General features: G+C 40.7%; 1 protein-coding gene across 3 annotated transcripts; it reads right to left on the reverse strand.

The window, feature by feature from the left end:
* Positions 1-302: 302 nt before the first annotated feature.
* LOC133872951 (protein EMBRYO SAC DEVELOPMENT ARREST 30) lies at positions 303-27721 on the reverse strand. 3 transcript variants are annotated; one of them, XM_062310635.1, is made up of 11 exons: positions 27470-27721; positions 26826-27080; positions 26603-26684; positions 24220-24290; positions 24054-24142; positions 23710-23953; positions 11644-11756; positions 11155-11245; positions 9128-9256; positions 2039-2592; positions 303-1240 (listed from the first exon to the last, which is right to left on the reverse strand). In XM_062310635.1, the coding sequence occupies exons 2-11, from the start codon at positions 26991-26993 to the stop codon at positions 787-789; spliced, it is 1995 nt and encodes a 664-aa protein (XP_062166619.1). In that variant the 5' UTR covers positions 26994-27080; positions 27470-27721; the 3' UTR covers positions 303-786. The 3 variants fall into 3 exon arrangements, with proteins under 3 accessions (XP_062166619.1, XP_062166620.1, XP_062166621.1); XM_062310636.1 differs by lacking the exons at positions 26826-27080; positions 27470-27721 and having other exon boundaries at positions 24246-24290; positions 26603-26685; XM_062310637.1 differs by lacking the exons at positions 26603-26684; positions 26826-27080; positions 27470-27721 and having other exon boundaries at positions 24054-24116; positions 24220-24287.
* Positions 27722-27902: the final 181 nt, after the last annotated feature.

The raw sequence follows: 27902 nt of genomic DNA on the forward strand, positions 1-27902 counted from the left end.
GGGGTCATGTTTTTAGGAATTTTGACATGTTACCCTACCCCGACCCGCTAAAAAGTGTTTCAGTAATCTCAAACATCAATTTCAGTGATAATCAGTTAATTGAAAAGAAAATAATCCCTTTTTGACATAATTTTCTTAATCATTTAATATTTTTACCTTATTAATATTTTTTGCATGCATTGGATTTAGAATCGATTATATCCATATGGAACTGGCTGCACACAGTCCCATCAATACAACTCTGTGTGTGTGTGTGTGTGTGTGTGTGTGTGAGAGAGAGAGAGAGAGAGAGAGAGAGAAACTGGAATCAAAATTTCAGTATGTAACTAATTTCGTTGGTTGCTGTTCTGTATTGCAAAATTACAAGAACGTGACCCGAGAACTTGGAATAAAATTGCAGTATGTAGTTTTTTCTTGTCAGTTTTGCACTAGGAAAAAATATAACGTACCCCAAAAACCTTTGAACTTTCCCCACGAGGAATCTTCAACTTGTTGTCAGCTTGCCTTAACTATATATGTCGATCTTTCTCCCAGTAATCACGTTAGAAAAATGTTTGATGTATGACGGGTTACATATATTTCTGTTTTCCTTTTGTAGGAGGATCCAATGAATATGCATAAAGAACAAATCTGAGTGCTGACATCCCTCGAGAGGCTTAGTTGGAACTGTGAAATGAAAAAATATCCCTCTACCTCCAAAATTTTTCACTCCAGAAGAAATTGTTGGAAAATGAATGCCGCTTTAAATGGTAAGAAGGAAGCAGTGTATTATCTGCAGACCCAATTCTAATCATTTGGGTCCATTTCCTCATCCTGATCCCAGACCAGAGTCACGTTAGTTTTACCACCACTGTCCAAAGATTCTGGTAGTTGTACTATATCATTTTCATATTCCTGGAATTCATTTTCATCCACTTTACCCCCTTCTTCTCCAGTTGACTCGAAGGCAACAGCTTTTTCACCATGTTGCATCCACTCAGGGCACTCATCTTCCCCTCCATATACGGTACGGCCATCGTTGCCTTTTACCTGAGTAGGAGGCTCAGCAGAAGATACTCTACAAGAGCATTCAGGGAGTGGGTGTGAAAGGAATGAAGATGGTTTAGAAAAGAGGGACTGCCGTATGAGGCCTTCCTCTCCCAAGCTTTTGTTAAGATGTTCCTGCACTAAGAGTGTCCAATTATGCTTGGGATGGAACATATTGTCACGGGTAATGTTGGAAAGTTCTGCAAGAATTTTCCTGTTTGAAAAAACCAGATAGTGTCAGAAAATAAATATCGATAAAAGCATGCACAAATTTAAGCACTTTTCTGGTAGTGAAATATACAAGTCATTAAAAGAAAGATACGAAAGCAATAGCAAAAATGGTTTACTCAAAAGTAGTAACTAAAGATTGGTCAAAGGGAAACACAACTCTTTCATATTTATAGAAAGTTTAGGTTAAAAATGCTAAGCCTTTTCTTTGAGAAGGCAGATACCTAATACTTCTGCTCAGACAAAAAAAAAAAATGATAGCAATACTATCTCCATTCCAATCTGAAGAGAAAAATCGATTAACAGAGAAGTCCAACAGATGGAGAGCCAAACACTTAGTATCATGATTGGATAAAATAGTAAGCGCAGATAGCCATGAAATTTGATGCCAACAAAAAATTCAATGTCCATGTCTATGTGCGCACACAAATGTAGATGTGGATACAGTACAAATGCTACAAATAGAAGCACAAGCTTTGGCAATAACTTTATTATCACATAATAAAAACATATTGTAAAAGAGGTTCCATATATGCAAACAGAAAAACACAATTGCCGTTTTTTCTTGTTAAAATTGGTGGCCCCAAAGCATTGAAGACCAAGAAAAAGCAACCTATAGAGTATTTCATTGTCCCTTAAATTTTAAACAAGTCAATTTTGTTTCATTAGCTTGGGCTTATTTTTTTTTTCTTTTCAGATGCTATTTAGAATACACTATTGACTATTTTAGTTCCCACGGAACATCTTTAACCACTTCATGATATTACTTGCATGCACATCTTACCTGTCTGGTCTGTATGTTCTAGAAGAAGCAGTCTCGTACAAACGCTGTCCCATGACCAAGTTTGAGAAATCTGGCCATCCACTGCCATCATTGTTAAAACCGGAAAAGAATGCATCTGCTTCCACAGAGACAATATAATCTAGAGCATCCCATAGTAACCTGTGTGCTTGCATCCTCAAATCCAGGGGTGAAGGGTCTGGTTCTGTGTCAGTCTCTGTAATCCAACCATACCAGCCTTCTTTTTCATGTCGATAGATAGGTCTATCAGGAGGTGGAGGAAGAGGCCGAGGCCGAGGACCAGCTTTTTTCCATTCTTCTTTAAGTTGTTCATCTCTTTTGGCAGGAGGCATTTGGAAAAGATCTAGAGGAAGTGGTGTTTCAGGTCCAACCAAGTCGGAAAACTCTTTGTTGCTGCACAGGGAAGTGCGATCCACCAAGTTGGCAAACATGCCACGCAGAGGGATCAGAACACGCTGACCACCAAAAGTTTCAGAACCTGCTAGGTATATTATTGTCTTAGGAGGATAGCCCATTGCTCGAAGGAGAACTCCAACCTGCAAAGGTTTTGTCAACAACAAATTAATGCACTTCAAACTAACCGTGCTAAAATTGTGATCAGCATAGAAAAGAGGCATGTTTTCAATAACATTGGGAGAATTGTTCCACAAATACTCCATTATTTTCACAAAAGTGAATACCAATGAAAAGCCACAATGTATGCATAATAAAGATTTGTTGTACCACACCAATAGGCATAACCCAGGCCAACCCAATAGGGCTGAAGAAGGCATTTCATAGGGCACTAGCCATCTCACAATTTAGTAAAAGGTGGTCCACAAACTCCCCACTCTTCTCATATAGCACCAATCAACCACAATGACATGCCACTTTCTAAGATTATCCATGGTTAAAATCTTCTCTAAGGCAGCCAACTAAGCAAAGAATGCCACTTTCAAGGGAACCTTATTCCGCCAAATACTCCAAGGGAAAGGAGTGCTAGCATGGGGAACAAGGAAATTGTAGTTAAGAGTGATGAAGGTGGCATTGAAGCTTCTTTCGAACAAACCTCTAGCGTGAAAACGGAAAACACTCATGATATCTACTTTAAGAAGATCCCAATAAGTTTGGAAGAACGTCATAGTAAAATCGCCAGGGCCTGGCGCCTTATAACCATTCAAGGCTTTCACCACCTCAAATACCTCATCTTCCTCAAAAGGTCTCTCCAACCACATGGCCTCATCCTCCCCAATGGAAACAAAAGAAAGGCCAACCAACCTAGGCCTCCAATTGTGTCCTCGATGAACAAGCTATCATAGAACTACAATGTGATTACTTATCTCATATTGATCTGAAGAGACTGTACCATTTACCTCCAATTGATCAATAGGGTTATTCCTCCTTCGAGCTGTCCACTCGATGGAAGGACTTTGTGCACTGTCTCCCTCTCTTACAGACAACACCCTCGATTTCTGCCTCCACCCACCTCCCCCAAAAGAGGATTCCTCTCCAAATCATTAATCCATGTAAACTTCCTCATTTTCTCCTTCCTCGCTTGGACCTCTCCCTTCTTCCAAGCCCTCAAGAACCCGTAAATCCTCCATAAGAAGCTTTTTCTCTCTCTACATTACCAAACACTTCCTCATTCCAGGCATTTAAGTAAACTTTCAAAGCCTTAAATTTGCGGGCTAAAATATAAATCAGAGAACCTTGAAAATGATAGGAAGTCCACCACTGTTTCACCCTAACTACGAAACCCTCTAATTTTAACCACATGTTCTCAAACTTGGAATATCTTCTACCTCCATGAAGACCTCCGCAATCAAGGAGGATGGAGAAATAATTTGAACGCTGTCTTGGTAACCTCTTCTGGGCCAAGTAGGGAAACCGGGATCTAACTCGGGGGAAACAAGAAATCTATCAATTCTAGACCAAGGGATTTGACCACGTAAAAGAACCTCCTACCAGAGGAATATCTATAAGCTCCTGCTCAAAAATGAAGTCTAAAAGCTCCATAGCTGGACTAAAGCCGGCATCACCTGATCTCTTAATAGGAAAGCGAGAAAGAAATGTTGAAGTCCCCCCCCCCCCCCACCCCCCCCCCCCCCAAAAAAAAAAAAAAACACCTGGACAAGTTTCACCAATTAATAAAACCAACCAATTTATCCCAAAAAAGCCTTCTATTACTATCATTATTAGGGCCATAAACACTCGGGAAAGCCCAAGAAAATTAATCATCGACGTTTCTGAAAGAACAACCAAGAACTTCCCCACACACTCTTCGCCGTATTCCACCACCCTCCAATCCCACATGATCAAAATACCTCTGGAAGCCCCCTTTGAGCTCAAACAACACCGATATACATTAATGCAACCCCATATAATACTACACGGCATAAACTCCAATTTAGTCTCCTCTAGACAAATGCCTTCCATTCTTTGAGAAATTTTTTAACTTTAAGGCGCTTCTCCCCCTCATTTAACCCTCTAACATTCCAGGATAACAACAGAGGCACCCCCTTGACCCTGCTTTTGCTAGAACTTCCACCCACTGAATCATAATTAATGGAACAAGCCAATCTTTTTAATTCCCTTTGTCCTTTGTTGGCTGATTTGGAGATGGAAGCCCACTTCCCCCAGTAATGACTCATTTCAATAGTTGTTAACAACGCCATGAATTCCCCTTCAAAACTATCACAAGATAATCCTACACAGTGACCAATATCCTCCACCTTCTACCAGACCCAACTAAAGGTTATTGACCGTGAACAATCAGGACTGACAAACACACTAGGAGGACAGCAATACAAGGGCTCACGCACAACAGGTTCCTAACGAGAGCATAACATCAATTCTGAGCAAGGACTACTACTTTCTACACAACATCCAGCAAACGCAGCCAACGAACCAGACTCTTTATCACCCACAAGCTCAATTTCCATATAGAATTGGAGCTTACCTTCTCAACGGACTGATCCTCAAAAGCTAACTCACTGCCCACACTCAATAAGTTTCCCAGACCTGGAAAATCAGCAACAAAAACCATGCCCAAAGGCCAGGAGCTACGATCTGGCTTCACTATATGACCGCCAGCAAGTTCTGAGATTGGGGATGGGACAGAAGATTGCGCCTGAGTATCCACTGACGAAGACAAAACACCATCAGATACAAGGTTGCCACCATTGACCTCCGACGAAGGCAAAATGTCGTTGGCAACAATATTGCCACCAACATCCTCCGAGAACCCCATCAACTGCTCCTTGGCTGGTTCAGAACCTATCAGAAAAATCCTCAAAGACCCATCAGTATGACTGCGGCTCGGGCCTGCACCTGCACAGCCCACGCTAGTGCCCAAGCCCATCCCCATAGTAACACTAGCCCTCGCCCATGACTTCAGCCCTCCACTTAAGGATGGGTTTGAACCTGGCCCGCGTTGACCAAAAAACCCGAGCTACCATCTGAGCCCTTGCCTAAGACTCCCCACATCTTTTTTTCAACCCAACCTCAAAGACTTGGGTTTAAGGGCATCAGATGGGCCCAATTTCGGCCCCAACTCACCATTATCCACTGGACTAATTGTACGCCCTACAACGGGAAACCCAAGACTGTCCTCCCTTGTACCTTCCCCACTGCTAACCTACTGAACCAGCGACCCGGTAAAGTCATGGTTGGCTTTCCTCGACCGAATCAATGCCTCCTTGTACAAATTTCTACGCACCTCTACCCCTGATACGAGCTTTTTCTAATTTGGCAGTTGCACCACCATGCTTGACAAAGCATGGCCACAAGAAACCGAGTGAGATACTCCATACCCACCGCCGAATGATGGCTAGGCAAAATTAACACCTCTTCAACCACCACCGGAGGACTCCTCAAAAAAAGTTGCAACCTTTCACAGCTCAAGGACACATCTTTTCTATCCCTGCCCTTCTTGGCCCTCTGGTAGAACAATGAAGCCACGCCATTGACCACCACCATACTCCGCCAACCTCAAGTACCAACCATGTCAGTTCGAACACCTCTGCACTATGAAACCAGTACTGCCAACCCTCCAAGACTTCACAAACTACCCCAGCCCTCCTACGCGAATCAAAGCCTCAACCATCTCCGACAACCAAGCCACACTAGCCTTTCCCAAATGCACAGCATGAGAGACACCCAACTCCATTCGACGAAACTTAACACCGAACGTCCTTCCTATGCCGAAAGCACATACATCTTGGATTTAACAAAAAAATGACTCGAGTACCCCATCACACAACAATCAAAACTGAGAGTTGGAGATAGCGCCAGAACCGGCAACCCAACTTACACGACAATACACACGGGCACACCTAACGTGATGGAGAGAGAGAGAGAGAGAGAGAGAGAGAGAGTATGATTATTCCTACTAGCAAAGAGGGGGGGAGGGGGGGGGGGGGGGGGGTAGAGAGAAAATTAAGAACTCCTTTCTCTATGCTTTCAATTGTAAAAATCATATGATGACTATAACTCTACTCCCAAAATTGATGGAACACAATGAAATGCACCTAAGTCTGGTTAGATCGTGAAGGGGTTTTGGTTGGCGGGTTTTGTGACCGGGTGATTTTCTTCTCTGGCAATGGTACAAGTTTCTTATGGGTTGGCCGTCTGAGTTTGGGTATGGAGAAGGCGAAATCTTTCACCTTATTTGTGGATACAGGTACGACGAAGCTCCGGCTACAAGAAAGGAGGAAAAGCTATGTTGGAGCTGTCTCTTCGGGCCCGAGGTGTGTGGCTTGGCTGATAGAGACGATGGAAGAGGTGCTGAGGCATATCGGTGTCGAGGAATTCGTGAGATCTACTCGAGAGGCTTCAAATGTCGTCACAGTCAAGAGGGGAGGTAATAGGGCCGGTCATTTTTTGGAGGTGGTGGTACAAGGTGAGGGGGGGACGGAGAGGGTTTATCATGCTACCGAAAGGTCGTGAAGGGCGAGGAAGGGGTAGATTCTCCGGGGAGCTGAGCAAGGTTTTGGCTTTTTTTGGAAGTCATGAAAGGTTCTCCCTTTTTCGGCCCTGGTCCTAGGGTGGAGCTGTCTTCTGAACCTCCGGCCTCCTTCACATAACACGCCTCAACAGTTGGGTGTAGTCGACTGAGAGGGAAACAGCCATGCTGCAGCTATTCCTTCAGCTATTGAGGAAGGGGGTAGGGTGGTTCAAAGCAAGAAGAAGACACTGCTTCCTCTCATGTGGGTGTGGAAGGGAAAATTCAAGAAGGTTTTAGGGGAATTGGACCGGACCATGGCTTCATTTTGGCCTGGCCTGGCCTGGTTTGGGTTGCAGTTTGGGCTAGGTCGCACGGGCAGGCCCGTTACCATCCGCAAGCCTTGTTGGACTGTTTCCAAACGGACTTGTATGCCCAATCCCAACTTTAGGGATGGGTCTGAGCCGAAAGAGTTGTCGGAGTCACCAGAGCTTTCAGATCAGGTTCTGAGAACAGCGAAGACGGTAACAGAGGATCTTCTGGAGGTGTCTCTAATGATAGGTGTAGCTCCAGTAAATCTAGAGGAGACTTCGAATGGGTCTGGTCCGTTGAGGTTAGATGGTGTCAATGGAGCCACCTCGTCGGCGGTTTTCATCCAAACAACGCCAAAACTCAAAACTCGGTCTATCCTTCCATAGTGACGGCGAGACTCAGTGACGGGGGAGATACACAAACCGGTTGTAAGTACTTTCCAATGAGGCTTTCATAATTCTTGAAAGCTGATAGTTTTGGGTAAAGCTCCAATTATGGCTTCTTCCCCCTCTATCCACTCAAACGTTTCTAGGTTGGTTCCAGAAGGTACGGACCCAAGCAAGTCTATAAAAACAGCTTCCATCTGTAGTTGGGAACACAGTGCAAGCGGAGGCTGTGTACCCCTCGAAAGGTAAAGGGTAAACCGGAGATTCAAAACTTGGAGTCTCCATTAACTATGATACAAAGGGCGCATCCAATAGGCAGGGGAAAGGTAAATTTCAAGCTGTTTAGCATTGAGGGCTTTGGGGGTTTATTCGTTTCATGGGGTTTGGGTTTGAGGGTTTGTCGGGTTTTAGGTTTGTGGGCCTTGGGTGGGAGGGCTTGGGTTTTCTACTCGTTTTGAAGCCTCCTGTGTATATTGCTTGTGTATTCACTATTCAAGGCACCTTTTGCTTTTAATAAATTATTATTCATCAAAAAAAAAATGCACCTAAATTAACAACTCCACGAAATTTAACATAATACTATTATATATAGAAAATGTTTTTGTCCAAAATGTGGAGAAAGATTGAGAACCAACTCCCATAACATCAGTACCTCCTCAATCTTGCCACATGTTGACATTCTCTCTTTCATTTTCCAATGCTTTTTGGGGCAATGATGAGGCAAAAAGGTGATATAATAAAGATCGAATCTCTATTTGTCAAGTTCTTTTAGGTAAATTACTTCTCCACAAGTTTCTTAGTTCCACTGGATGCATGCAAGCACAACGACATTGTAACATAAATTTTCTCAAGGTTTGTCATTACTTGAAGGGACATATGGACCTTCCATCGAAATATAAGTGTTGAAATACATTTTATATAACATTTAATAGATAATGTTTGTTAATCTCAACATAAATGAGGACATTAAGTACTTCAACAAGTAACTCATACCAGCTTAACTACTTTAAAATTTTGATTATGGGGTTGATTACTCGATTCTACTCTTTTATTTCCCTTCATGTCAAAATGCTTTGTGAAGTGCCTTTGGATTATTTCATTTTCATAAACATCCAAACACCCTTAATTGGTTACCATAAATGAATGTCTAAAAGCTGATCCATTGCATTTTGCATATAAAACACCTATTGTTTCAAGTTTTCAACTATGGAATTTTCTTCGGTTAGTATACTAAAGGATACTGATACTTGGGAACAACTTAAGTCCAGTTACTAATTTAAAACGAATGAAACATTGTGTGTGGTACCAGGAATCCTCAATAAAGACAAAAAAAAATGATATTTCTGGAATTTACCACCGCAATCAAGACAAACTTAACACCAATCTGGGGTAAATGAAGTACAACGCTTATGTTAACATAATTTGGAAGTGAACTTTTAATATTGAGCATACCTCTTCAGGCATGAGGGGGCACGAACCATTTTCTCTACGCAAGTGAGAGTCCACACTTAGTTCCTCACTAACAATTCCTCGCTTGATCATCTGTGCCCTCCGATATTGTATGAGTTCAGTGTGAACATCCTACCAAAGTAACAGAATTAACAAGATAACTGAGGAAAAATAGACAAGTGAATAAATAAATTGTTTAGTTTTTCTGAGTTATAATTGAGGTAGAGATGCATGGCAAATACATAAAAAAAAAAAATTTTTTTTTTTTTTTTGGATGAATGAAACACTTTATAAAGCTCAAACACAACAATACAACCTCTCCAGTAAACACTGGAACCAACAACTACAAAGGGACATATCCCCTAAGCAGACAAACCCAACCTACCCCTGCTGAACAGATTGAAACAGCAAAAAGAAACACAGGAACACACAGAACAACCAAAGACAGGAACAGCCTCAACTTGGAACAACAAACCAACCAAAACAACACAACCACAGCCAGCTGGAAACTTCAAACAAAAGCCATTAAACCCGGATCAGAGTTTGGAGATTCCAGAGATGAACAAGACCAATTTTATCCCCTATCAGTTTCACAGATCCTTTAGCAAGCAACCTTGCTCGGACTTGCCATTTAATCTGCAGAACTATAGTGTCTTCTGATCTAGCAGGATTGCCATGGAGAAGATCGTTTCTCTGCTTCCAGAGATGATACACTGCCGCCCCTAAACTCAGCCTACAAAGAACTGATTTCAAGCTTTTGTTATTCATTCCCCCTTTAAACCAGTTAACCACATCATTCCAGGAGACAGGAGGATCAACAACTCCACAATCTGTCAAAATCACCCTCCAAATTCTTCGGCCGAAACTGCAGCTAAAGAAAAGATGATCCCTGGTCTCTATGTGTCCATGACAGAAAAGACAGACCATAGAACCAGTATATCCCCACAAGCTCATCCTATACTTGGTAGTTAAACCATCCCTAAAAGCCAGCCAAAGAATAAAAGAGTGCCTTGGAATGGCTAAGGGAAACCAAACAAGATTGTACCAATCCACCTTCGGGAACTTCACCCTCAACTGGTTCCAAGTTTCAGAGCAAGAATACTTACCAGTACTGGACTTCCAAATAGGTGTATCCTCATTTCCAATAGAAATATCAGGAAGCCTGCACTGAATTTCCACCAAACTTTCCGAACGAGCAGATTTCCAATGCCATTCTCCATTTTTTATAATAGAAGATAGCATGGGTCCAATGTTATGTCCTGCAGCATAAGTAGTTCTTAATCCATATTTCTCAATTAGACAACCAGCAGGGTGCCAAGAGTCATACCACATGAAGATCCGACTGTCAGTGCCAATCTTGAAACTAAGAAAATAACTAGCAAGGGGCCTAAGCTTCAAGATCTTCCTCCAACTCCAAGAGCAAGTTTGTGGTATAGGGACTTGCCAAAAGCTTTTCCCTCTCAACCACATTGTTTCCACCCAAGCAACCCAAATGGAACCGGCCTTGGCAAACAAATTCCAGATATGAACCATCATTGAAGCTTGGTTCCAAATTTCCAACTTCTTGATACCTAACCCCCCTTCTCTCTTAGGAGCACAAACCCTCTCCCAAGCCACTTTAGCCCTAGCTTTAACATCTAGCCCACACCAAAGAAACCGATTGAATTTTTGTTCAATCAATTTGATAACCTTCTTTGGAAGTATAAAGATACGGGACCAATACACTTGAAGGCTATAGAGGACTGAAGAAATGAGCTGAAGACAACCAGCAAAAGATAATTTTCTAACAAGCCAAGAGTCAATACGAGCTGTGATCTTAGAAACCAGCATCTCACAATTTTTTTTTTTCCTTTAAAGAAAGTCCAAACAATGGATTTTTTATTAAATTTAGAGGCAACAACAACAAAGAATAATTTAAACAACACATGACAGGCTTTGACTTAGGAGTACTTAGATGGACACCTTGATTCTCGACAATGATACATAAAAGAAGACCCAATAGACAAGAGAAATGGGCTCAAACAGCTTACCTGAAATAGTTCTGCACAACCATGATATGCCAAGGTATCTCTCAATAAGCCAGGATGAAAAGCAAGGAAAGGTTGGCCCCACCCTTGTAACCTGTGGAGAAGTACAAAACTCATACTCATGAAGTGCGGGAAAGTTTCTGAGACTTGTGGACTTATAAGGATAGATAACAGTAATTTATTTTAGCAAATGATTTTTTTATTATTATTTTAGCAACCTTTCATTGAAAACCCTCTGTTGGCAAGCTAATGCTCTTTCCACACTCAAAACATTATCATGTTATTGCCCCCACGAAAGCAAAGGCTAGCACAAATTTTAATGCAGAACAAAAAAAAAATTGCAGTCTTCTTTTTCTTTCTTAAAAAAAAAAAATCGAAATATCATTAAAAAGTGAAAGGCGCAACCCGGGTACCAATTGCAGTCTTCTATACATCAATATTTGATCCATTGTATAAAAGTCATTGCAGTACGGAAGGTGGCGTGATTCATACCTCTCCACCATCCGGCGCCCAAGAATCTGAATATCTGTCCGGAATTGAAGTGCATGGAAGGCAACCCTGCATCTAAGCCTCTGAAACTCAGCCATGCTAGGTGGAAGGATGGACTGAAAAGAAGATGATAATTGCTTGAAGTGGATTATTACAGTTTAATACGGTAGAGATTTAAATAAATGACAACATAGCAATGTAACTCAATGGAAGCATGCTCTTAGAAACCCAAGAAAAAAAAAACAAAAAAAGGCATGCATACTTGACCTCCCAACCACAAATTGGCTGACATATTACAAATTGAAACCAGTGCAAATGATGGAAATGATAACTTTGAGAACTAAAATAAATGGAACTTGAGGGCCACTAGCGCCTAAACAGCAAATAGAGGTAAAATGATAAATCATTGAAACATGATTATGATGAAGCATTTAATCCAACATCCCCAAAATCCACTAAAGTAGACTGTTCCTGCACATTATTTTTCACACATAACATATATCTTTCTTTTTCACCCAGAGCTGTATGCAACAGAGTGATTATAACTAATAAAGTTGATTACTGGCAATTGCCCAAAAATGATGTGTGTGTGTGTGTGTGTGTGTGTGTGTGAGAGAGAGAGAGAGAGAGAGAGAGAGAGAGAGAGGAAAGTGTTGAAACTTATGATGATCAATTTCATCTTAAATAATGAAATAATTCCATAGTCTATCCTTTCCATAATATCAACCAAGAGGAGCATATAAAGATCTAAAAAAACATTCGTACAAAAGCCTATTGTATAAGCAAAAAGAAGAGAAAGGCCAAGAAAAGTCGATTTTTCTGTTTTCCTCCTTTCACAATCCATAGCAAAGACTAAATCATTATGCTCCTTTGAAATGTTTGTTCCCTATCTATGCAAAAACATATGAACGATTGTCATTAAATGCTGGAAAATTGACACAGTAAAGAGTCATCCAAAAGTCTGGGAGGAGTCCAAAAGTGATCTGACAATTAGTATCGATGGAAGCAACTCAAGCAATCCAAAAAAAAAAAAAAAAAGATTTTATGATGACCACAAGATAGAAATAGCATCTACAGAGGAACCACCAATTCAGAAGCACCCAATCATAGTTATTAAGCAATTGAATAACATGATCAAATCACCCGGGGAGCCAGGGTAATATACCATGTTCCTTTTTATAATACTGATTTTGGAAATATTTAGCCAAAATATTAAAGCAGTTATTGCTTTGTTTAATTTAGTAATCAACGAAGACTTAAGGAAACTAACAATAACAAGGAGGCGTGGAAATTTAAACTTCCGCACAGACGCAAATTTTTATCAGGGAAGTAACGTAACAGAATAAATCAGCAACACAAGACTATCTATCAAAAAAATTCTGCAATGGTCAAACCTAGGCCCAAATTGAACTGGAGGCTCTATTTTAGGCCAAATTTCATTCTCATGCTTTAAAGAAAATATTTCGCCTTTTGGTTCTCCCTATAAAAACCATCCTTAAAAAAGGAGCTTAAAGAGCACGTAGGAAAACCGTCCTTTTAGACTATTAAAGACACATCAAAGTGGAGAAAACTGCCAACTCACAGGCAACCCCTTTTTTATCAGAGCCATTAGGCAAACCTGTAAACAAATCCAGGATTGGGAGTTGGATATGGTCCTTTCTTTCTTCGATCGTATATACTCCAGTTCGGCTCGACATGGGGAGGGTGATAGGTTAGTGTGGAATCCTTCTAAAAAAGGTTTATTTGAGGTGAGATCCTTCTATAAAGAGCTTATTAGGAAAGATGGCCCTTTTGTCCCATGTTTCCCTTGGAAGAATATTTGGCGTGTTAAGGCTCCAACTAGGGTGGCCTTCTTCGTTTGGTCAGCTGCTTTGGGTAAAATATTGACGCATGATAACTTACATAAGAGGAAAGTGATAGTAATTGAGTGGTGTTGTTTATGTAAGAAGAGTGGGGAGTCTATTGATCACTTGTTGCTTCACTGCGAGGTCGCTCAGGCTTTTTGGAGCTATGTCCTTACTTTATTTGGGGTTGAGTGGGTTATGCCACGTACGGTGTTGGAGTTGCTGAATAGTTGGGGAGCGACACTTGGGGGTGGTCATGCTATAGAGGCTTGGCGGTTAGCTCCTTTATGCTTGCTGTGGTGTATTTGGAGGGAGCGGAATGCTAGGCTGTTTGAAGATGTAGAGACATCCATGGTAGAACTACGGAAGCGGTTGCTCAATACTTTATATTTTTGGATAGCGCCCCATCATTGTTTGAGCTCTTTTACTTATGTTGAATTTTTAAATTTATTTTCTGTTCGTCCCTGTTAGGGGTTCTCTTGTATACTTCCCGTGTATAAGGGTTGCGCCCCTTTGCGCTTTTTTATATTATTGCAATTACTTATCAAAAAAAAAAACCTGTAAACTTCACACTATGGAGACTTGAGTCTTTAAATATGCAGAATTTGTTTGAAGTTATCTTAATTGCTTTCGCATCATCAAATCCAATTTTGATATCCTTGACTCATTGGTGGATAGGAGAAAAAGATAAATGCCAAACAAGAGGGCTCCTCTCAGGATTCACCAAGAAAAGCTATGAGCTGCACAACTCATCAAAGCTAACTAATTTTTTTTTTTTTGATAAGTAAGAACTTTATTAAAGAAAACGTAAAGCGCCCCTAAGTACACAGGAAGTATACACAAGGAAAACCAAAGGTAACCCAAAAAAACCCACAACACCAAGGCCCAGAACACAAAAGAACCAAAACAAGCTACAAAAGAACCCAACTAAGAACAATACTACCCACTACCCGTCAAGGCACAACAAACCTACAACATGTGTGCCTTGCCTTTCCTATGCCTAGAGGGGTAGTTCGCGTCACCATAGTTGATGGAACTATGCAAATTTAGAAGCTCCCCTTTCCCTTTAGACTTCTGGCGCGCAAAAAACTGGAACTCCTCTTCCATGGCATCGCGAATAGCCAAAGCCTCCTCCCCAAAATCCCCATCCATCGCCCAATCTAAGGGCAAACCATCCCAATAATCATCTCCATCCTCCTCCCACACCACAATCTCCCCATTATGATCAAAACCAACTGACCAATTCTGAGATTGGGAGACACCATTAAAGCAACCACTCGAAGGGGACGAAGGACCTACCACCCCGCCATTGTTGACCTCCTGAAGCGCCACGGGAGGGACTGAAATCGGGGGAAGGTTAAGAAACCCCTTCCTAAAAAGGCCCTGATGCACTGGCGTCACTGACTTCTTCATTACAGGAGGCTTTGCCGCCTTCTCAGCTGGCGGCTCTGCACCTGTAACCCTCTTATCAACGTAGCCAATTGACATCTTCACGGCTTCCAAAGAATCAGAAAGTAGCCCATCATTCCACTTCACAGACTGCCCTTCCCTCAATTTTTTCGCCCTCCTGTAGTAACACTGAAAAGGCTTAGAAACCACCACAGGGAGGGGAGAACGCAGCTCATCAAAGCTAACTAATTGCCAGACCTTTGTCCTAATACTCTTAACCGTTTTGAAATTAGTAAGCCTGTGAAGAAATTTCCATCTCATTGTTAAATGAAGTCCCTTTTAAACCATTACTCTAGCATATTACCATTTTATTCTTCACCACCTTTGTACCACAGAAATTAATGGGGTTTTGTGGTATTACAAATTTGTATCTTCCTTCTTCTCTTCCTCCTCCGGCACTGTAATGATATCTTTAACTATTATTCACAATTGTTATTGTAGAAAACAACAATTTTATTTTTTTGATAAGTAATAAGCCAATCTCATTAAAAGCAAAAGGCGCCTCTTAGTACACTGAGAGTATACTAAAGGAAATGCCTAGCTAGAGAAACGAGTAAGGAAATCAAGAAAGCTAAAAGATAAGGGGAACACATAAGCCGTAGTCCAAAGATACAAAGTGTGATAGAAGGAGGATAAAAGTTCCTCGAGGGTCTTCTCCATGTCCTCGAAGCTCCAATTATTTCTTTCCCTCCATAAGCACCAAAATAGGCAAGTGGGCGCCATTTTCCAGCACTCCTCGACTGGCCCAAAGACCACCAACAAGCAAGCAGATCGATAACCCATCATGGCATAATCCAAGACAACCCAAAGCGACTGAAAAGAGAATACCACAAGGCAGAAGCCACATCGCAATGGAGAAGAAGATGGTCAACGGACTCCTCCGTCTTCTTGCACATGTAGCATCTGTTTAGCACAATAACATGACGCTTCATGAAATTGTCCAAGGTGAGGATCTTCCCAAGAGCCGCCGACCACGAAAAGAAGGCCGCCCTTGAGGGGGATTGGGTCCGCCACACACACTTGCAAGGAAAGCGAGTACTTATAGGACAAGTCAAGGAGCAGAAGAAAGACTTGACCTTGAAAGGGCCTTTTTTGGAAGGGATCCACCAAAGTTTGTCTTCGATACCTCTTCTAACTATAACTGAATGCAGCATCTGGAAGAAAGAAGCAAAAATATTCACCTCCCAACTATGCGCTTCTCTAGCAAAGCTCACGTTCCACTGATTGGAACCACCCGATAACTCTAGGTTATTTGCAACAGAGGCATCCTTCGCAGTGGCTTTACCAAAAAGAGATGGAAAAGCTGCCTTGAGAGTCATATTCCCAGCCCACAGATCGTGCCAAAAGCTAATCACGGTCCCATCCCCAACTTCGAATCTGGTGTAGCCTGAAAAAGTCTTCCAACCTTTTCTAACATTCTTCCATAATCCCACCCCGAAAGCTCCTGTGGGAACATGGGAGCACCATCTGCCCCGTAACTAGCCAAATTTGGATTTCACCACAGTTCTCCACTAAGCATCTCTCTCAATACCAAACTGCCACAGCCATTTACCTAGAAGAGCGTGGTTGAACATTCTTAAGTTACGGATACCCAACCCTCCCTCAGAGATCAAGGAGCAAACCTTAGCCCAGCTAACAAGGTGATATTTAAATTCTTCACCAATCCCTCCCCATAGAAAGTCTCGTTGGAGCTTCTCAATGTGATTAGCCACGCTAGCACGGTTGGGGAGGAAGGACAAAAAGTACATAGGTAGGTTGGAAAGTGTGCTCTTAATAAGGATGATCCTGCCGCCTTTGGAAAGATACATTTGTTTCCAACTGGCCAACCGAGGCTCCATCTTTTACACAATGACATCCCAAATAGACTTTGCCTTGTAAGAAGCCCTTAGCAGAAGGCCAAGATACTTCAGGGGTAGAGAGGAGGTCCCACAACCTAAAATGCCAGTCAACTCACCCATGTTGTCCACATTACCCACAGGAACCAAAACAGACTTAGCCAGAATAACCTTTAAACCAGAAACAGCTTTGAAAAATAAGAGAACTCAAAGATGACGGAGATGATTAGTGTTGGCCCCACAAAAAACCAAAGTATCATCTGCGAACAAGTGTGAGATATTTACGGCTGGAGGCCTAGAACCCACAAAGAAGCCTGAGAGAAAACCTCTATCAACAATAGCAATGATCATTTTGCTCAAAGCCTCCATGACTATAACAAAGAGAAAATGAGATAGTGGGTCACCCTACATCAACCCACGAGAGCTACTGAAAAAGCCAGCTGGAGAGCCATTTACCAAAACGGAGAAGCAAACCGAAGATATGCAATGCACTATCCAAGAGCACCATTTCTCCCTGAAACCACACCTCCTCATCATGTACAAGAGGAAATTCCAATTGACATGGTTAAAAGCCTTTGCAATATCCAGCTTGCAAAGTAACCTAGGATTGTCAGACTTGAAACGACTGTCCAAACATTCGCTAGCTATGAGGACCAAATCCAGAATTCGACTACCTTTAACAAAAGCGTTACGAGGCTTAGATATAATCTTTTCCATAATTAAACTCATTCTATTAGCAAGGACTTTAGCGATGATCTTATAAGCCCCACTAATAAGACTAATAGGCCGAAAGTCAGAGATACTGATCACCCCAGCTTTCTTTAGAATTAAAGCAATGAAGGAGACATTAAGGCTTTTCTCGAAATAGCTATGAGCATGGAAATCTAGGAAAACCTTCATGAGACCAGATTTGTTTACATCCCAGCAGTCTTAAAAAAAAGCCATAAAGAAGCCATCAGGGCTTGGGGCCTTATCTTTATTCATACTTTCACCACCTTTAAAACCTCCCTCTCGACAAACGGGAGCTCTAGCCCAGAGGTCTCCACCTCTAGAGAGTCGAAAGCAAAATTATCCAATCTAGGCCTCCAGTTGTGATATTCAGAAAATAAAGAGTCATAAAACTAAACAATGTGATCTTTGATAACTGAAGGATCGAAAGTAGCTAAGCCGTTGACAGAAAGCGACTCTATAGAATTGAATCTCCGATTCGAGTTAGCAAGCCGATGGAAAAACTTTGTGCATTTATCGCCTTCTTTAAGCCAAAGAACCCTTGATTTTTGCCTCCAACTAATTTATTCTTGAAGAGTAATTTTTCCAGGTCACTGGAGATCAAACTTTTACTCAACTTCTCTTCGGGGTCTAGTGCTCTTTCTGTCTCCAGTCTATCAAAAGTGTGCAGTTCCTCATGGCAAGCTTGTTTAAGGGAATCGATATTACCAAAAACCTGAGTGTTCCACCTTATAAGATCAAACTTTAAAGCCTTCAGTTTCTAAGCCAGAATGAAGCTAGGAGAGCCTTAAAAACTATAAGACGACCACCATTGCCTAACCCTATCCACAAAACCAGTTTTTTTCAGCCACATATTCTCATATTTGAAAGGTTTTTTGCCCTCTTAAATACCACCGCAGTCAAGGAGAATAGGAAAATGATCCAAGCACAGTCTGGGAACCCTTTTCTGAAGGAGCCTAGGATAATTAGTTTCCCAATCCGGAGAGACAAGAAACCAATCAAGTCTGGACCAAGAAGAATTGTTGGACCACGTAGACAGCCCCCCAGAAAGGGAAGATCCATGAGACCAGCTCAGAAATAAAGTCTGAAAATTCCATCATCACGGGGCGAAAACGAGCTTCCCTCGATCTTTCGCAAGGGAAACGAGGGACATTGAAGTCGCCTCCAATGCACCAAGGCAAATCCCACCAACTAAGAAGTCCAGCCAACTCCTCCCAAAGAGACCTGATGAGTGCCAAATATTGTATATTTTGACCCCTTGATTTACACTAGTTAGACCTTTGGCCTTGTTATTTTCTGATGTTTTGACTAGTTTTTGTGTTTTTGTGTTTTGTAGGACATTAAGAGAAATGGCAAATTTCAAGTAAAAATACATGGAATTTGGAAATTTTAGAAAGTCGATCGATCGCAAATAAAGTCGATCGAGCGCATTTCGCTCGGAGCGCATTTTTGCCCGAGTTCGATCAATCGACCTTTAAATCGATTGATCGAATTTTTCCAGAACTAACATTCGCAGACGCGCACCAGAACACCCAATCAAGGGCTTCTCCATGACAAAAAGCATTTCTCCCTCTGATTTTCGCAGTAGAACACGCTGGTTTCGTGACTTTGGTTATTTCTTGCTAAAGAGGAACCCTAGAGAAGGATAGAGGTGTCATTTTACATGGGTTTCTAACCCTAATTTCCTTCTATAAAGCCATAGTCATGCCTCCTTGTTGGAGAGCGATTTTAGAGCAGCAGCTAGGTTTATTTTCGTGCATTTTACAGCTTAGTTCAGTAGCTCTTTTCCTTTAGATACTTCTCTTTTGTAAAGCTTTCTTCTAATTTCATGATTGTTCTTCAAATTCTTGTGGTGTTTTTAGTCATGGGAGGATAGAACTCTCAACTAAGGTTGAGGATGAAACCTCACCATTGATAACACTCACACTTTTGTTATACTATTTGTACATTTAATGCTCTATCTTTATATTATTCAAGTTACATTCACTTTAATGCTTTATCTTTTGGAATGAATGTGTTTGGTAGAAGTAGAACATTTAATGTGTTTCAACCGATGGATACATCGATTTATCGGTTTGAAAGAGAATATCCATTGTGATTTGTTCTTTGAATGGGTACAATGGATGATTTGATTTCAAATGAGTATTCTTTGTGATTTATCTTTGAGTTGGATTCATTAAATGGTTCTAACATTTGTAGTTAAGAACTTGAATGACAATTTAAGCTTAAATGTTCTTTGGGTGTTTGAATAGAAAACAAGTGTGTTGTTGGATTTGGTTTGATGGATTCTTTAGCCTTAGTTCTTTTTACATATTTTGTTTCATCATCTTTAACTTAGTGTTGTTTTGCATGTTTAAACCTCAATATTTGGAACTAGGTTAAAATAAGGTTAGTTAAACAAAACACTAATTTTTGATCATTTCCCTGTGGATTCGACCTCGCACTTGCACACACTATATTGCAAATGACTCGTGCACTTATAAGTACTCTTTTAAACTCACAACAAGACCTTTTACGACTGTAGATATTTGGACCATAGACCCCCGCAAAAACCCAAGTGAAATCATCTGCAATATTTCTAAAGGAGCAGGCCACAACATACTCCCCCACATACACTTCAATCTTCTCTACAACCCTCTTGTCCCATAAAAGAAGAATACCACTGGACGCCCCGCTAGAAGGAAGCACCAGCCTGCATGAAGACAACCCCACAAGTTTCGCACAGTGTTGATGGAAATAAACCCAAGTTTAGTTTCCTATAAGCAAATAATCTCTGCCTTCCACTACTTAAAAGATTTCTGACTTTCAGCCACTTGCCAACTTCGTTTAGCTCTCTCACGTTCCATGAAAGCAGTTTATGCTTCATAAAAATCTATTTGGGCCCTCACCTTTTTCCTACCATGTGAAGCATTGCCTCTATGTGTATCATAATTTATAAAGCAGAACAAATTATTCACTTCTCCCGAAATTCTTTTTCCCGCCTTCGAGGAAGAGCCCATTCCTTGTTTAGCATTACTGGCAATAATGGCCGTAAACAAGGCCGATAACTGTTCCTCAAAACCATCGCACGAGAGTCCCACGATGTGCCCGAGCTATTCTACTAACTGAAGAATCCATTTAGAGTGCGGCAGCCCAATATACCCCTTAAGATTGACTACTGGGTAACATAATAATGGGGTGGGCTCCGCCTCCACGTAGATATCCACCTCCAAGCCAGGACAAACTAAACCTAGCTCCTTTCCATTCCCTCCAAGAGGCTAGGGAGAAGTGAAGACAACCATCCTGGACAGAGAATGATTCAGAGCTAAGGAGATTGAGTTGTCAACCACAACAGATTGTTGTGGACAAGTCTCTAGCTGGGTAGGAGAAGAAGGCTCAGTGGTGCACTCAGCCCCCGCGATGAAGACAAGGGAGGCTAGTTGTGGATCTGGATCCATGCCCTCAAGAGACAGCAACTCCAGTGTCGTCTGAAAAGAAGCTGTGGGAACCCACCCCAAGCGTGTACTCTAGCTCCGGCTCTGGTGTGGTCAGATTCATAGGAGGAAGATCCATCCCAGGGCTAGGAAAAGAAGGGCTCACTGAAGGAGAGCACATCGGCATGACCCATGGAAGCGTAGCAACGCTGGAGACTTCAGAAGTCACTGGAGGGCACTGGGAGGGGCTTATCAACATGGAATCCAGAGGGGGCCCAAGGATGCGAGACTATGAAGAGGGGCTCAGTGGTCACCGGAGCAGACTAGACCACGCTCAATGACGGCATCGGGTTAGACGGGGTAGGGTTCCAGTGAAAACGAGCGGAAAGTGGTTTTCGGGTTAGGGGAGTCAGGCCCTAACTGATGAGGGTTTGGGTTCAGCCTAGAGAAGGATTGGGTCGGGTAGGAGCAAACTTTGGCTTTCCCTTTCTCAGCACGCGAGAAATGCCTCTTGGGCAGGACCTTGGGCTGGACTGCTAGGCGTTGAAGAGGCCTGGGTTTGCAACCTAAGGGCTTGTTCGTACAAGAAAAGCAGAGGCCTTAGCTCTAATTCTTCAGGCAATTTTCAACATCTATTTTGATGCATTCAAACGACTCTCTAAGAGATGCCACCTCAGAGTTTTCACCAAAGAGGAAAGACGTGCAACCACCATTCCCTGATACTGTGTTAGAGAGAACTTGTCCAATCGGAGCAGAGTTAGCTGGACGTTGTTGGAAGGGGAAGTTCTCTACTAGAGCCATCGCTTGAGCTGTCAACGTCCGAGGCGCCTTTGCCTAAACGACCGTCTTCACCAGTATCTTCTGTTTCTTCGAGCCCATCACCAGAGGATTTTGTGCTGCTGGCTTCTTCGAAGCCATGGAGGATTTGGCCAGAGCTTAGGACGAGTTGCTGTGGGATTTTGCTAGAACTCAGGACGTGATCTTAGAGGAGTCTCGCAACCAGCTCGGAATTCTTACGAACGGCGCCAAATGAGTCCCAAAAAGCTCCTCCAACGAAGGAAGCATCTCCGCTAGGACCGCTGCATAGGATCCTTTCCGTCACTGATATAGCCTTGGGCTCTTTCCTGCAATCTCCAACCTGTCAGAACGGAGGAAATTCTTGGTTGAATGAAGCTCATAGGCAAAACGAGTCCAACCTTCACCATGTCTCCCTTCCGGCACGAGTACCGAACCAATCCTTCTCCCACCTTCAAATTCCTCGAACACCAGAAAGTGATCGTGTCTGTTTGAGCGTCTCTAGGCTAGGATCCTGGGAAAACCAAGAATGGATTAGTTCCAGAAGACCCTCGAGTCTCTGACTACCATCAGATTCTCAAAGGAGTCATGCAGCCATATTTTTTCGTCTCTCTTGAGGAGAATGGACCTCGTCGAGCCGTGACATTTTTCACGAATCCTCAAGCCTGCAGCGCATACAAGCATATGACTTGGCTAGTCTGGTAGAATCCTCTTGAGGAGAATGGACCTCCCCCTACCTCCATTTCGAAATCCTTTGACTCTACAGACCACCTACGCAAAAACCTCCTGTTCGCCTCCATGTCCGTGAGAGACAACAATTAGTGCCATTATAGCCTTGGTCCCTCCTCTAAACACAAACACACAAGCACAAATATGTTTTAAGGTGTTTTCTCTTGCATACTTCATATTTACCTGGATGCACATTATGCTTTAATGATATTTCAATTACTTATCTAAAAAAAAAAAAAAAACCTCAAAGTGATTCAAATAGTTGACCTGCTTTAGCCTTCTTTCTCTGTTCCTTTTCATTGGTGAATCAAGTTGCCAAATGAAAAGGCAGGCTCCACTCTAACCTCCCTGCAGTTTATCATCATACCAAACAAGAAATGGCAAGAAAACAAAGTTTACCCTATTTAGCTGTCAATTAACAGTTATACTTGCACATCAAGCATACAAGCATACAAGCATATGACTTGTCTGGTCTGGTACACATATCTTGGCAGATCAAGACAACTAAAGAAAGGTGGGAAGAAAGAACGGTAAAGATAAAATCAAGTTTAGGTTCAATAAATGATATTCAAACCTCAAGGTAGGCTCATGATATTATAGAAACCGCAAGTGAGGTTAGCTATATTCAAAACCTTCGGGTCAAAGTCTCTGGTATCTAACCATGACATAAAAACATGAAATAACTATCACTTTTTCAACAAATTAACCCAATACTAAAAGCAACACAACTGCAAAACTGGAATCCCAAACTAACAGAGCGTCAAGATATGTCAGTTCCCAAAATCAGAAGAAATGAATTAGAATTTTTTTGATAAGGATTTCCTCCGTTCTGGAGATCATTCAGCCAAGGATTTTTTACCAAACTAGAATGATTCGACCATATACTTAAGGGAAAAAAAATCGAGAACAAGAAAAAAGACCCTGAATAATAGAACAGGCAGACCCTTAAGAGGAGCTTCTTGACCACTTTTTCTTATGATGGCCATGTTTCCCAATAAAAATGGACCCATCGTATCTCCATACTTAGCAAGCACAATGACGAAGAAAAAGTTAGCAGTTCATTCTTCTTCTTTTTTTCTGAGCAAGTTAGTAGTTCATTCCATCAGTATAAAAGCAATGACAGATCAAAAAGTGATAGAAGAAGTGAAATCAACAATACAAGCACCAAGGAATTTCCATGGAGATTCATTCATGGAACTAACCAACGTAACTAGATATAAATTTTCTAGAGATCTTTTTTGTAGAAAACTGGTTTCCACATAAGAAAATATTCACCTGCAGGCATCCACCATCAGTAAGAATCAACCCAATAACCTTGGCTTTCTTTAACTTTGGTAGAATTTCTTCAATATAATATTTAGGAGAAGCTGAACTTTTGGGCCTAAAGGTAGGAAATTCACTCCTCCTCCTTCCTGCCTTCAGATTTTCAGGCAGGCTCTTCACAATGATGACATCATTTTTTAGTGACACTATAAACTGTTCCTCTTCGTAGAGATAGGAAAAACTCTTGAATTTAAAACTGAAGGACAAATAAAAAGTGTTAGAGCAAAAACCTACATGATGAATTGCATAAAAAATCCATTTCAAAATAACTGATCAAGAAAGAGAGCAAAAAATACCTAATTCCTTTTGAACGAGTACTTTCTTGAATCTCTGGAATGACAAGAGTAGCATTTAGAAGCCTGGATATGGCAACCAGATCACATATCTAGAAAATAACAAAACTGTTATGAACTCCTTATAGAAGATTAAATTAGATGAATTTTACACATTGATGAATCATACCGAAGATCTAATATTTGCAAACCCACCAAAAATTTTTGCATAAATGAAACCATTGCTCTGTTCATTTGGAACTGCAACGAAAGAAAGATGGTTGAAGCTCATGAAATCCTCGATAAACAAAAGAAGAGAAGATTGAATAAAGGGGAAATATCAAATCCAATTAAAAGCCAGTTTGCAAAAGATTAATCTCTATTTAACATAATCTGTTAAAAATAAGATCTTAATCAACTTATGATATTTTAGTTCAAAGAATTTGTACATATGATAGATAGAAGCCTCAAAACTAGCATTTCTATAGCTAAAAGAAACAAACCCACCAGAGCTGTTCATTTCACTTTTTCTATATATACGGCTAAGTAAAAGTACGAAAAGAAAATGAATAAAAATAGATATGCTATAAGGCCAAAATTTACTTATTTAATGATCCACAAAAGACAGTATGTCAAGCTCAACCATTTCTTAGTATGAGTTTTTATGAAACCCTCACTTCCACCCTTCCAAACTCAACGTTGTTACCTAGTGCTGGTTCCACCTAAACATAGAACCCCACTCTTCTGCACTTTTTGCATGAAGTGGCCACTCTCAAGACTAATGAATAAAAGCAAACTCGCAACTTGGCCAAAATGCTTTGAAATAAAACATAATGTTTGTCCATGTGATTTCAGAACTCCTTTTTCAATCTCAAACAAGGGTTTTAGGTGGCAGTACAGGGAAAAAAAATCACAAAAGTAATAATTATGTAGGAAAGAGGAGCACAAGGTTAATTGGAGCAATTTAGAGGCATAAATTATATATAGAAAAACAAACAACAAAAAATCATGATATCAGAACTCTGCTCAACACCATGTGCCTAATACTTGGGCAACAACACATTTCCTTGTGGAGCATATAGCTCAATACAGACTGCAGCATGTCATTAAGAACACAATCTTACGATTTTATATGGTCTCTTGCAGAGCAAAGCAAAGAAATACTCTATAATCTTAAACAAGAAACTCAGAACTAAACAACCAAAAGACTCAGAACCAATATGTTAAAATAAAATATCTTTACAACTATCTTAGATTTCAATTAGGGAAAAAAAAGAATCAATTATCTTCAATTCAAAAGAATCCAAATTCTTCTTTCCAAATACATTTAAGCATTTCAGCTCATTTAAAACCCATTTGATATGTAGGGATTCTAAAGCTAACATACATTTCCAGTCTCATCCAAGAAAGCTTGGGAAAGGGGAGATGAAAACTTTTTTTTTATAAGTAATTTAATCTCACAAAGAAGTTAAGGGTCCAACCTAAGTACACAAAGAGTATACAAGAGAAACACCCAATTAAGAAAAATAAGGGCACATGACAAGAAAATCCAAGAGATTAGAAAAGTGATAACAATTGTAAGCAGTCATCCAAGCATAAAGGGATTTGAACATAATCCTTTCAACACTATCACCGTCCTCTCGAAATCTTCGAAGTTTCAAGCATTGTGTTCTCTCCGAGTACACCACATTAATCACAGAGGAATAATCTTCAAGACTTTTATATTGCAATGGCTTTCAAACTGACTTATCCAACAAGCCAACAACTCCACCACCCAATGGGGCATGACCCACTCTATCCCAAAAAGACGGAAAATTGATTCCCACTAATTTCTGGCAACTTTGCAATGGAGCCAAAGATGATAAGGGCAGACAAAAATTTCATAATCCTATGTCTGTTCTTATTTTGATTTGTGCTTTTGACATTAAATGTGCATAGATTCTAAATACATGTAACTAAACAGGCCATCCATGGCCTTTGAAGTATCCGACTTTGTTTTTTACAACAAAATTTCAATCGTATAGACATTGTAAGCTGTTTTTATCTCATATGCATTTCAAATTACCAAAAACAGTCCCAAGTCCCAACATGAAGCAATCCTGTTTGTCTTAACCATCAAAGTCCAAAGCTATACTACTGTGATTTAAGGAACAAAATCTCCATAGAGAACCCAACAGGACAGTACATCATTTTAAACAAAGATGAATTAAGAAACATAAAGGTCAAAGTGGGAGACGAGCATGCACTACCACTTCAAATACTTAAGATAAGGTACTTTGAATTGGCAACTAAAATGCCAGTATCATCATCCTATCACCAGCATTAACAAGGAGTAACTTATTTGGTCGTAGCAAGTTAAAACATGTCATATAGCATAGTTGCTCGATTCTATAATAAATTCGGTCATTTGAAGACTACCCATCTTTATGAAACTAAAGGTAGCTATTTACATATCACATAAACAAGGTGAATTGAATGGTAGTTTTAGAAAAGTGCATTCCGGCATACCTCCTCAACAGTATATATGTGAAATGAATAATAATAAATAAATAAAAGAGGAACATAATTATTACCAGGATAGCTGCTTCTGGGGTTGGCGTAAGGTTGCAATAGCTCTAACGACTGTACAACCCCCCATATCTTCTTATTCCTAAACTGTAACATAGCCAAAAAAAAAAAAAAAAAAAAAAGGAAGCTAACACATCAAACACATTGATCAATACCCAAAAATACATGCATATACATATAAATGTGTATGAGTAAGACACTGTCATAAAGCAACTGATCAAAGCCTACCCTTTTCTCTACCACATTAGGAAAATCGGCATGCAACCCGGACATTGCACTGTACTGCATTAAATCGACAGTCGAAAACTTTGTGACAGAAAGGTGGGCCACCAGAGATAGCAAAGATAAGGTGAGGAGGGAAAGAGTAACCCATTTTATCTTAGATTTGATTATCATCTTGGCTCATCAAAGATGGAAATGCATTCCCAACGACCCTATAGTCCAATTCCAATTTCCAAGTGAGAATTGAATCCACATCAACCTCTGCATTTAAAAGAAATATCACAAAAAGGTGTCAACACCAAGTGTGATTCATACAACAGAATTCAACGATCAAGAATAAATCACACAAAAACCCTTAACTACGATACGCCATGTTTGGTTACTGGGAAAATGTAAGGAAAAACAAAAACAAAATCGAATCCAAGATTAAACTAAATCTCCGAGAGAATAACATTTCAATTACAACTCAAAGCTTCCAGAAGAAAGATTAACAGTAAAAGAAGATAACAATAACTATGCACTGATTGTTGCTGGCTAAAGAAAAAGAACCAGAAAGAAACCAGAGAGTGAATTTAATTTCCCGGCGCACTGACATTCAAATTCAAATTCAAATGGCGAAGAAACGCTAAATCTAAAGATTCGGAATTTACTTTCTTCTCCAAGTCTGGAATGAAGGAGGAAATGGGTTCAAGAAAGAAACTTGATTTCTGTGGAATTGGGAAAAGGTTGGGAGACACGCAGAGAGTGAAGAAAGCGGGTGTGAGAAGACGGAAACTGAGGGGGGATACGGGATAGTGGGATCCCTGAAATCAGATCGTGTTGTTCCCTTATTTTGTCTTTGGTGCGATAGGACTGAATAAAGTTCTTTGAAAGAGAGTTGTGACGGAGGAAGTACTTGTTCAGGATCTTAGATTTGTACGCCTTCGCCCCAATTTTCTGATTTCCTTTTTCTTTTTCTCTTCCTTTTTTTTTCTTTTATTTTTTATTGGAGCAAGTAGGAAAACAAAGAAAAGAAAATAATGAAGAAAAAAAACAAATGTATTATCCCTTTGCATTGTGCATTGTGCGTGTACTAATTCAATC

This window comes from Alnus glutinosa, chromosome 7 (assembly GCF_958979055.1).
Source record: "Alnus glutinosa chromosome 7, dhAlnGlut1.1, whole genome shotgun sequence".
NCBI lineage: Eukaryota > Viridiplantae > Streptophyta > Magnoliopsida > Fagales > Betulaceae > Alnus > Alnus glutinosa.